Source organism: Solanum dulcamara, chromosome 7, assembly GCF_947179165.1.
Source record: "Solanum dulcamara chromosome 7, daSolDulc1.2, whole genome shotgun sequence".
Taxonomy (NCBI): Eukaryota; Viridiplantae; Streptophyta; class Magnoliopsida; order Solanales; family Solanaceae; genus Solanum; species Solanum dulcamara.
This window is the reverse complement of record NC_077243.1, coordinates 10,324,193-10,335,952: the sequence shown is the minus strand read 5'-3', so window position 1 is coordinate 10,335,952 and position 11,760 is coordinate 10,324,193. Positions and strand designations below refer to the sequence as shown.

Sequence of the window (11,760 nt, the reverse complement as noted above, 5' to 3'; positions counted from 1 at the left end):
TACTGGAGCAGCAAATCCCAACAAAATGATACAGAAAATATCACCTTGTGTCTAGAAGCAAACACATCAAATGCAATAGCAGAAAGAAGACACGATACAGAAAATTGGAGAAGTCATATATATTGTAAAAACAAGTACTTGGGAGATTAACATTATCTAACATAGACAATAAAGTAAAAGGACAGTTTAATCAAACAAATAAAGTAATAGATTAGGAAAATCTCAGTGGAATGATACAACATACTTCCATACCGAAGAATGATAATATAATGACAACAAAACTTCTATGAGCAGATTGCAGGCTTCCTTTGACTAATGTGTCGAAAACTGTTGTAGCTAAGGCTTTAATGGCATTACACTACATATGACACGAAAACATGATGTTTATGGCCATGACCTTTGCATGAAGTGGATGACAAAAAGAATAACGTGGATGAAGTCAAACCGAGTAGATGAAGATTCTTCAAAAGAATATGAAAGCCTGCCAACATGAAGCATACAGTAAAGCTCTGTTCCTGACTTCATTCAATTTGCAGTTGTCTTTGACATTGCCTGCTTGACAGCCTCAGCATATGTCCTATGTTGGTATGTGAGTGTGGATTCAAGCAAGTCCCATAGGGATGTCTTTGGGTTCCAACCTGGTCATCAGTCAATCCAACCGTCAAGTTATTTTCGACTCTCAGGAGTTAGCATTTCTCAATAAATAAGGAATCAAATTATTACCAAGTTGTCTGTTAATTATGGTCAAATTATTATCAAATTCTAGACACAAGCTGCAACACTACACACAACAGTCAACAGCACCTGCAACAGCATACAACATGCAACAACAACAACAAAATGATTCAGCTGCAACACACAACAACAACAAACAACATAAGCTGCAACACTACCTGCAGCAGCAGCACACTACACACACCATCACCACCACCTGAAGCAGCTCCAAAATCAGAAGTCAGAAACAGTAGCATCAGAAAATACCTCTAAACTTATAGATCATATCTGATCCGTCAAAAATTCTGATACGAGAATCAGCTGAAGTTATAAGCACTTCTGATGGATTCCATGGGGCAAACTGGAAATAAATGTGTTCAGCTTTCAATAGATCTTGAAGAAAATAAAACCGTCCATAGAAACAGTAGATCTAGAAGAGGGAAATACCTGTAGTAGTGAAGTTGAAGGGCTGAAGTGAAGGCGGCGTGAATGGCAGAAGCAGAACTTCAATAGTAGTGAAGTATTGAGATGAATACTGAATAGGTTAAGTGTTAGTCTGTTAGGGACTTCACTTAGGGAGTTAGGGTATGTTGAAGACAATTGGGCTTGGGCTGGATTAAATTATAGGAATGGGCCTATAGCCCTTTATGTTTAAAAATTAAAAGGAATTTTTAGGAGCCCAACAGAAATAATTCGGTATTCGGTAAATCCCGAATACCGAACGGGATAATTAATAAATACCGAAACCGAAACCGAAATACCGAAATTTAATATTCCGGTACCGAATACCGGACCCAAGTACCGAATACCGAATACCGAAATACCGAAATAGCCGGTTCGGTTCGGTAATTCGGTTTTCGGTATTTTATGCCCACCCCTATTTGGAGGTAGTTTAATGTTAAAAACTAAAATGTTCCTTTTAGGCGCCACTAATTTTTATTGCCTTTACTATTATTTAATTAGTTAATTTTATCCTAATCCTAACATTAATAGTTTAGCTTAATTAAATCCCTTGAAGAGAAACTATTTTTTTTATGATCGTTTGTTTTATTTAAATTATTTATCCCTCTTTTATTTCATCATTTTTATACCAAGTCTATCATTCTTATAAATTATCTTAAATGTTTTAAAATTTATACTTCTTCAAATTGTTTAATGCTTTGATTATTGTTAACATACATTTTCCCAAAGTTAGACAAATAATTTTCAAATCGTCGGACAACCGCATTTTAGCGGCTATTTTAAGTGCTAAAACCTTCTTAAAATAGTAATATGAACCTCGTACCTTTTTCTCTAAATTTTTAAGACATAAATCTGTTAGGGTCTTTTAAATAATGTTTTCTTAATTTATTTAAAAAATTAAGTGGCGACTCTTTTTTTCCAAAATTGATTTATCTCTAAAAAGTTGAAATTAATTTTAAACCGTCTTTTTCCGACATAACACATGGCGTCCAACAAAGCAAACTATGGTTGCCACTTCCTCAAATCATGCAGAGATAATAGTCATCCATGAAGCAAGTTGAGAATGCGTTTAGTTAAGATCAATAACTCAACACATTCAAGAAACATGTGACCTTTCTTTGAAAAGAGACATTCCAACAATATTGTATAAAGACAATGCTGCATGTATAGCTCAACTGAAGGGAGGATACATCAAAGGAGACAGAACAAAATATATTTCACCAAAATTCTTCTTTACCCATGATTTTCAAAAGAAAGGTGAAATAGATGTTCAACAAGTTCGTTCAAGTGATAATTTAGCAGATAAGTTCAACAAGGCATTGCCAACTTCAACTTTTGAGAAATGAAGATACAAGAATGGAATGCGTCATCTTCGAGATACTAAATGATGTCTTCATCAGGGGGAATATGATACGCGCTGCACTCTTTTTTCCTTAGTCTAGGTTTTGTCCCACTAGGTTTTCCTAACAAGATTTTTAATGAGGCAGCACTTAAGGCGTATTATCAGATGTGTGTACTCTTTTTCCTTCTTCAGGTTTTTTTCCACTAGGTTTTTTTCTAATAAGGTTTTAACGAGGAACAACATGTATGGGTGATTGGAATATGTGTTCTTTCACTCGAATTTTTCTTTTGTACATGAACATCCAATGGGGAGTGTTGAAAAAAATAGATAAAGTGGATGTCCATGAGACCCATTATTGTGGTAAATAGTATTTTCACTGTACATGAGCAGTAAAATCACTGTAGAATCACTCATTTTGCACTGTAGTTGCACTGTAGCACACGTTTTTTTCTTCAGCTTTGCCTATAAAAGACACTCTTTTCTCCAATGAAAAGATACACTGAATTCTCTCAACTCTCTATCTCTTTCTCTTACTAATTCTTATTATTTCTCTTTCCTATTAATTTGTTGAGTCAATTTATTTTATAACAGTATACGTAATTTCGCAATATAAAGTATACTACAAACTTTCCTTTTAACTGTATCCAAAAACTATATATTTATAATTAAAAATAATTTGATTTTAAATTTTACTTATTATTCTTAGTAAAAATATTTGTAATGATGCAAGCGTCCAACCATTTATTTTATACCATAAATTTCAAAAATTTTCTTTTTCTTAATGTTTTTTAGCAAATCAAATAGTGTCGCATTTCTCTTTTGGAGGTTGGCTCATGCGACGCCGATGTCCTTAAAAAAATAATATAACACAAATTGTGACGAAAAGTTTTATGGAATACGTAGTAATTATTGTAAGTTTAATTTAAAATTTCTATAGAAAATCATAAAAATCAAATCATCAATATTCATCTCTGCATGTAATGTATATAAAATATAACATGTAAAAAACGACTAAAAGAACTCGACTATTGTAATGACGAAAACGTTTTTACAGTGAAGACTGGTAATTGCCATTTATATCACACTTAATTCAACCTTCAGAATTGGCGATTTGATTTTCTGAAAGTCGACATATTTGAAGTTCCACTACAACGACAAAGTTTTTCTACATTAATCTTTTTTCTTTGACTAATTAATATTTTATCATTTTCCATTGCAGGATGTCGTCTTTGCTCTTTCGTGTGATCTTCTGATTGGAACATCGACTCGTTTTACATCTACTTTGATAAAATTGGACATCCTTGGCCACCGATCCTGAATTTTAAGTGTTAATATTTTTAAAAATAAAATCATATAGAAGTCAAGAGGTGGCAATATGTAATATATTTACATAAATAAATATTTTTACTTAGTTAAACAGTGTAATTTTTCATTGAAGGGGCATTGGTTGACATCCTTCAAGTGTATGTGGCTCCGCCATTGCAAATGAGGTTAAAATTTCAATTTTATAGGTTCTGAATTTTACTATAATGATTTTAAGTGATAATATAATTGGGTTCTAAATTTTATATTTAATAAATTTACTAACTAAATATATTGTTTGAGTAAAATTTATAGGATTTGATCGAACCCGGCCTACTAGCTGCCTCTGGCAACACGAAAATCAAAACCAAATAAAATCTTGTAGCAGAATGGGTTACATAATTTCGTCAAATTTACGGCTCCACTTTGGACTTTCTGGATTTTCATGTAACATGATTCATTTAAGTTCTTCACCCAGTCCCATCGGGCATCCTCTCTAAAATAATGATCTTTCTGTTCACATTTACGACTTCCTAGTTTGATGACAAACGTACTATAAGGGAGAGTTCGAAAAATACTGCTTTATCCGTCTTAATTTATGTGATATTATTTAATTTAATAATTTTTGATCTAAAATAATTTCTAATTATTTATGTGGTTAGAAATTATTTAATTAAAGATAAAAGAAATTTTTTAAAATTAAATTATTTATAATTATAGAAAACTGACATTTTTTTGGAAACAAACTAAAAATAAAAAAGTGTCGCATAAATTGAGACGGAAAGAGTATGAAAATTTATGTGATATGTTGTGAACTGTTTTCTAGAATTTTAATCTTTGCTGTATGTTTATCCATTAATTATGTTTCAAAATTTTCAAATAATATTATGAGATTATTTCAAATAAGCTCCTGTTTAAATCAAATTCCAGATTTAGAATATGAAATTTGAAGTTTGAAAAATAGGTATTATGAGTTTTTCAAAGTTTTTTCAAATTTAACTTCCAAAACTTCAATTATGTTTTCATGTTCAAATACAACTTCACTCCGTTTCATTTTATATGAAGGTGTTACTATTTTGAGAGTCAAACAGTTCTTTTTACTATTATTATTTTATTATTTTCAAAAAATATTTTGAATCAATTTATTGTGTTGACTTGTAATATTTTTTGTGTATATATATTTCAAATATAGAAATGTTACTTTATAATAATTGAATTATCTATATTCAAATTAAATTCAAAAATTACCTGAAGTGTTTTGACTCTCATACTCAGTGGCGGATCCAGCATGTATCCAGGGATTCATCCGAACCTCCTTCGGCGAAAAGTTATACTATTTATATTTAAAATATTTTTTATGTATAAATAGTAGATGTCGAATCTCTTTCGGCTAGTTCGTGTGTCTATTTTTTCAGATTTTGAACCCTTTTATTAAAAATTCTGATTTCGCCACTAGCCGTACTCCAAATTCCCTTGTGAATTGGGACTGATCAGGAAGTCTAATTTGAATCAAGTAGAGTGTTAACAAAATTGAGACTGAGGGAGTCTACTTTGAATCAAATTAGAGTATTATTAACTAAAAGTGGCGCCACCAAGTCAGACTTCCTAGTTATAAATTAAAAAAAAAAAAAAAATTATATTTTTATATAAAAATAAAAAACAAATTATATTTCTATTTACCGATGGGTCATGACTTGACTCACTTATGCTTTAATTATTTTGGTGGCCTACATATATAATCAGTTCTGTCAAATTGTATTTGTTTATTAAGATGGCCACATCTATATGCATGCATTTCCTCTCATATTTCTGGTAAATGTAGACTTCATTTATTTATCGCAAGTTTTTTGGCACATAGATTGAATAGCTAAAGCAAAAAACATGCACTAGCTTTGTTTTACGACTAACAACTTGTTCATTGGTTACAATTCACAAGCACATTTTTAGTTTTAGGGTTATAACGATACATTTTTGCCTTTTAATTTAATTGCAAGTAGGGGCGTGCGAAGTCAAGTAGACCGAACAGATTTTATCCAAACTTTTTCCTATAAAAAATTACATTATTTATATATAATTAAATATTTTGTATATGTGTATATAATAGATGTATTGAATTTCCTTTAATTTCTTTATGTGTTTACTTCTTAATATTTTGAATTCTCTAAGTGAAAATTCTGATTATGTTACTGCCTCTACAAGACAAGTTTTAAAGCACGATAAACCTCTAGGAATGATAATCTACCATATGAAAGCTTGCTAGCTAGTTTGTGCGCTCGATAATATTTTTATGAATATTTGTTGGTTTATGAGTCTTTATGGACGTACGTACACTATTATGCTAGTACTAGTATATACTTACCCGCACTAAGGAGCTATATCTCCCGGACGAAAGACTTCTAAACCCTGATTTTCGGAATGGCAACAATTGACTTATTTTGAATTTACTATCTAAGTACAACCAAGCTTGGTGCAAGTTGCGCCACACCCCTTTCTTTCTACTAGTTCTTACATAAGCAAAAGCGCTTTCTTTAATGCCAGCCTCCTGTATCCCATTTTTACATTATTTAAATTCGAGGTGGCTACTACGCTCATCGCACACTTGCATTACCACCTGAGCTTTGCTGAAATTGGATAGGTTCACGCTTAGGCCTGGCGGGAAGGATAGAGCCCAATTTATTATATACGGAGCGGGGCCAATTTCTCGTACTTGCTCAATGTGCCCCTTTAATTTCTTCGAGTGCCCGGCCCGGTTCACTGGGTTGTTGACTTATCAAGCACTTGCCCGCTGCTCCTACCGCCCGCTTAATTGCATCAAGCCATTTCAACTTAATAACCACAGTTAAGCGATATAACAAAGTGATAATATATATTAATTATCTAATCATGATTTAGTGAAAGAAGTTTTATATATAATTAAATACATATCAAACATCTATTAGTTTAACAGAAGTGTGCCGATGCAGATGAAAAAAATTACTGTTAATACATAGCTTGTTGTTACTAGTTGCTAGAGATTGTTAATTAAATAAGTATAGATCAATTAATATATTTAGCATGATGAGTTGGTGGATATTTTACCCGGAATAATAAGTAAATAGAGATCGATTACACTTATATTTTTGAGATTGCAACTTTAGAAACACAAAAATCTGATATATAGCGTTAATTAAATATACGAAAACGCTACATTCTTTCAAGTCCATTTCTTGCAAAAGATATCTATTAATCCACTTTTTAGTTTTAAAAAATAAAAAATTGTGAAGTGGTTGAATAATTGGTTTGTTCCTTTCAGTTTTCACTCTAGAAATTAAACATGGAACCGGTTTTGACTATGCTATAGTCTTATATGATTTTCTTTCGTAAGTCTTTCATTTCAAACTTCATCAAAGTTTCCAAATTTGACTATAGACATAAATTAATTAGGTAGAGGCTGAAAATTAATTTAATTACATAGACAGAGGCGACGCAAATGCATATATGAAACTTCTTAGGTAGAAGATCGAAAAAGTTAGCACTTTTGTCTTTCAAACGGATTGGTCTATAATATTTACTTTTCCAATAGATTAATTTAAATTTTTTGCCTTAAGTAATGGAGTTTAATTATGTCTAATGAGGCATAATTTCTTTAAGGGTGTGGCAAATAATATTTGGGATATCATGATGCGAAAATATAAATTTATGCCCCTAACAATCGAGCATATGTTTAGCGAAACATAAGTTCCTCAAAGGCATAAGATATAACTTATGAGATATTATATAGCGAAAATATGAATTTATGTCACGCGAAAAAATTATTTGCTTTGAAGGGCAAACATTAAAGACCAATGCAAAATAGGGGCAAAAGTGTCAATGGCCCGAGAGGATCTACTCCTGTTCTCCATATAAAATAATCCACGCAAATTTTAGTGTACTACTATATGGTACAACTATATGTATAAGTTATACTCATTGGTTGCCAAAATTTATTTGCCGTAATTTTAAAATTACAAGCTTATCTATAAATTATTAAGTCTTAAATCAAATCAAACAATGTGATTTTAATAGTTAAAAAATAGTACTGTATAATAATACCTATTACTTAACCACGATCAAGTGATAATGGTGTATATATAATAACACTTATCTTATAATCATTAATGAGATAATGATTTTAGCTCGTGTTTAAGATTTAGGCTCTTAAATGATTAAATTATAGATTTATGTTTTAAAATTTATAAGTTATTAGCTAGCCGATATTTTTGTTACTAATTGACCTCAAATTGGTTTTTTAACAGATGAAGAATTTGAAGATTCAAAAATTCAGTTGAAGAATTATGGAGCCAGCTGACAATTTTTTTATATTTTTATTATTTTATTGTTGATGCAGAGACGTTGTTTGTACCCATAATTTTATTTTCTCGATTTTTAGAATTTAATAGATGTCAAACATATATGTTTTATGCTATTATGTCAAACATTTATGTTATTTAAATCTTATGTAGTACATATATGTTTTTTTTAGATATTGTATTAAATATATAAGTTTTCCAGTCTATGTCAGTTCTTAGTTAACAATGAAATTTAATATCAAATTTTCGATTGCATATGAAAATTATTTGGAACTGTTGGAAAAAATAATAATTTATACATGTACTTATTTCAAATAAAATTTGCTAAAAGAAACTTGGTTGTTAAATATTGAAATAATGAAAAGAATTTTGGCCGCTAAAATTACTTAAAGTAATTTATTGTTTTACCAATATCTCTTTCATAAACAGTGGCGGAGCCATGATTTTCATTAAGAGTATTCAAAATTTGAAAATGTATATATACACTAATTAGTCGAAGAGTATTCAACATCTATTAAATATATAAATAAATTTATTTAACTATGTATAAATCATATAATTTTTTGTCGAAGAAAGTTCGGATGGATGGCTCCGGTCCATAAGTATGTTAAAAAACATATGTTCATATTTAATACTTACAATTTAATTTTTTAATACTCATCGTTAATGGTATGATCACTTCAGATTTTCAAAATAATCGCCTTCTTTGTCCTTTATCGGCTGCATCACATGCATGCTAATACGAGTATTGTTGTTTTTTTTTGGCCTCTCATCTTGCTTCCTCTCTTCTATAAAAGGAGAACAACTCCCTAGTTCTCAAACATGCAGATTTAACCAATATCTCTTCTATTTCTTGCAAAAGATAAAACTAATTACAATCGGAAAAAAATGATTTCCTTATTTACAACATTTTTTCCCTTTTTAATTTTTTTGTCATTTATTCTGCTTTCATTTTTCGGGTTATCATCCAAAAAATGCAAGAAAAATCTTCCTCCGTCTCCTCCAAAGCTTCCATTCATCGGAAACTTTCACCAATTGGGGGAACAACCACACCGCTCTCTCCAAAAACTAACGAAGGAACATGGCCAAATGATGATGCTTCAGTTCGGCAGCGTCCCAGTATTAATCGCTTCCTCGGCCGAAGCAGCTTCACAGATCATGAAAACACAAGATATAGGCTTTGCTAACAAGCCCAAATCGATTATTCCCAGCAAGCTTTTCTTCGGCCCAAAAGACGTGGCCTTCACTCCATACGGTGACTACTGGAGGAACGCCCGAAGTGTTTGTATGCTTCAGCTTTTGAACAGCAAAAGAGTCCAATCGTTTAGCAAAATCAGGGAAGAAGAGACCTCTCTTCTTCTTCAAAAAATTAGGGACTCAATTGACAATTCACAAGTCGTTGATTTGACGGAGTTGTTCGTGAGCATGACGAACGATGTGCTATGCAGGGTGGCATTAGGAAGGAAGTATTGTGACGGAGAAGAAGGGAAAAAATTCAAGTCATTGGTAATAGAGCTTGTTGAATTGTTGGGTGTTTTTAATATCGGTGATTACATGCCGTGGCTTGCGTGGGTGAATCATTTCAATGGTTTGAATGCCAAAGTGGACAAAGTAGCTGAGGAGTTTAGTTCATTTTTAGAAGGTGTAATTGAGGAACACAGGGAGAAGAAAATAGATGAGAAAGATGAGGAAGGGTCAGCAGATTTTGTGGATATATTGCTCCAAGTTCAGAAAGAAAACAAGCCGGGTTTTAAAGTTGAAATGGATTCGATTAAAGCAATTATCATGGATATGTTTGCAGCAGGAACAGATACAACCTCCACTCTTTTAGAATGGACAATGAATGAACTCATCAGAAATCCAAACACGTTGCGAAAATTAAGAGATGAGGTGAGGCAAGTAACTCAAGGGAAATCAGACGTAATAGAGGACGACTTGGAGCACATGCCTTATTTAAATGCAGTGATAAAAGAGAGTCTACGTCTTCACTCTCCGGTGCCATTGCTTCCCCGGGAAGCAATAAAAGACACCAAAGTATTGGGCTACGACGTGGCTGCTGGAACTCAAGTCTTTGTTTGTCCATGGGCGATCTCCAGGGATCCGACCATATGGGAAAATCCGGAGGAGTTTCAACCAGAAAGGTTTTTGGATAGTTGTGTAGATTACAAAGGATTTCATTTCGGGTTAATTCCATTTGGTGCAGGTCGAAGAGGTTGTCCAGGAATCACATTCGCTAAGGTTGTGAATGAGTTGGCATTGGCAAGAATGTTTTTTCATTTTGAGTTCTCATTACCAAATGGAGCAAAAGCCGAAGACTTGGATGTGGATGAAGCTCTTGGAATTACAGTCAGAAGAAAGTTCCCCTTGTTAGTCCATGCCACTCCACGCAATTGAATTTGTCTATTTTCTTTAATGTTTATTCCTGAGACTTCTTTATTCCTTTTTAAGTTCGATGTATTAATTAAAATAGAGTATCAGTAGATTGAATGATTTTTATACGAATATATAATTTAACATTAAAAGATTTTTTCTTTTTATACGAAGTGTGATTAATCTTAGAATTTAACATCTTTTACACATACCAATTAAATATTATTTAAATGTCAAATATTGTTAAGATATATCAGTCTTCGTGTTGTAGCAATCAAAAGTTGTCTTTTGAGGAAATTTCGATCCTGCGTACCTCGGAGGGGTCCTATTTTTATTCGTAAAGTTACTGAAAAAGTAAAAATAATATGACTTATGATATCGGATTGAGGCAGAATGAAAATATATACCTCTAGATAACTGAATAACCAAAAGATGTTGGGAGCGGGATGGACAATTTATGTCGATGCTAATGCCTGTAGCTGCGCCTCTAAAGCCACGGTCTTCAGCAGACAGGCTGCACTCTAGGCGGCTAAGAAGACTCGCTAAAGCAGAGCTTAGAGCCTTTACTTGATGTAAAGCGCACTCACTCTAACAACATACCTATTTCATGATGGGTCACGAAGGAGATATGAATAAAATGATATATTTAGGTGAAGTGGTAAGTAGTTTTTCATTCATTAGTAGAGATCTTGGGTTTGAACCACCCGAGTGTTTAGACGTGAATCTAAATTTAATTGCGCTTCAATAGAAATATCATACACCAAATAATTTTATTATTTTAAAAAAAGAAATCCTACCAATCTGAAAAAATATCTAGCAATACTACTTTAAATGCGATAAACTCGTGGCGCAGACTTGATGTAAGTGGTAAGGATCATAATTCAATAGTCTAAAGAGTTTTTAAAAAATATCCACTTTGTATTTATACTAAATTCTACTAATTTATCATAGTTAAGTTTTATATTAAGTTTAAAATGTGTATTAATTAATTACAATATGATTTAATATTAAACCAATATGTGAAGATTTGTGTCATAGATATTTTGTTAATTCAATGTAAAAATTGGTGAAGATAATAAATAAGTAAATAAAGTATATCATCTCTAATCTTTTAAGCTTTTTGTGTACAATGATATTAAAATAGACATGCGTTTTAGATCAAATCAAGTCTCTCGACATCAAAATCATATAATTTTTTTGTAGGGTATAAAGGTGGGTTACCACAAGGGAAGAAAGACATAA

The 11,760-nt window shown here is 31.9% G+C and overlaps 1 protein-coding gene and 1 long non-coding RNA gene across 4 annotated transcripts; one reads left to right on the top strand and one right to left on the bottom strand.

Moving 5' to 3' along the window:
* Nucleotides 1-95: 95 nt before the first annotated feature.
* On the bottom strand, nt 96-1,584 carry LOC129895060 (uncharacterized). 3 transcript variants are annotated; one of them, XR_008767716.1, is made up of 4 exons: nt 1,162-1,584; nt 894-1,075; nt 724-804; nt 96-638 (listed from the first exon to the last, which is right to left on the bottom strand). It is a non-coding gene; the product is annotated as an uncharacterized LOC129895060 (long non-coding RNA). The 3 variants fall into 3 exon arrangements; XR_008767717.1 differs by having other exon boundaries at nt 982-1,075; XR_008767715.1 differs by having other exon boundaries at nt 724-1,075.
* Nucleotides 1,585-8,962: 7,378 nt separating this feature from the next.
* LOC129895263 ((+)-menthofuran synthase-like) lies at nt 8,963-10,675 on the top strand. Its single transcript, XM_055970946.1, has one exon. It carries the CDS (start codon nt 9,037-9,039, stop codon nt 10,540-10,542), a length of 1,506 nt encoding a protein of 501 aa, XP_055826921.1. The 5' UTR covers nt 8,963-9,036; the 3' UTR covers nt 10,543-10,675.
* Nucleotides 10,676-11,760: the final 1,085 nt, after the last annotated feature.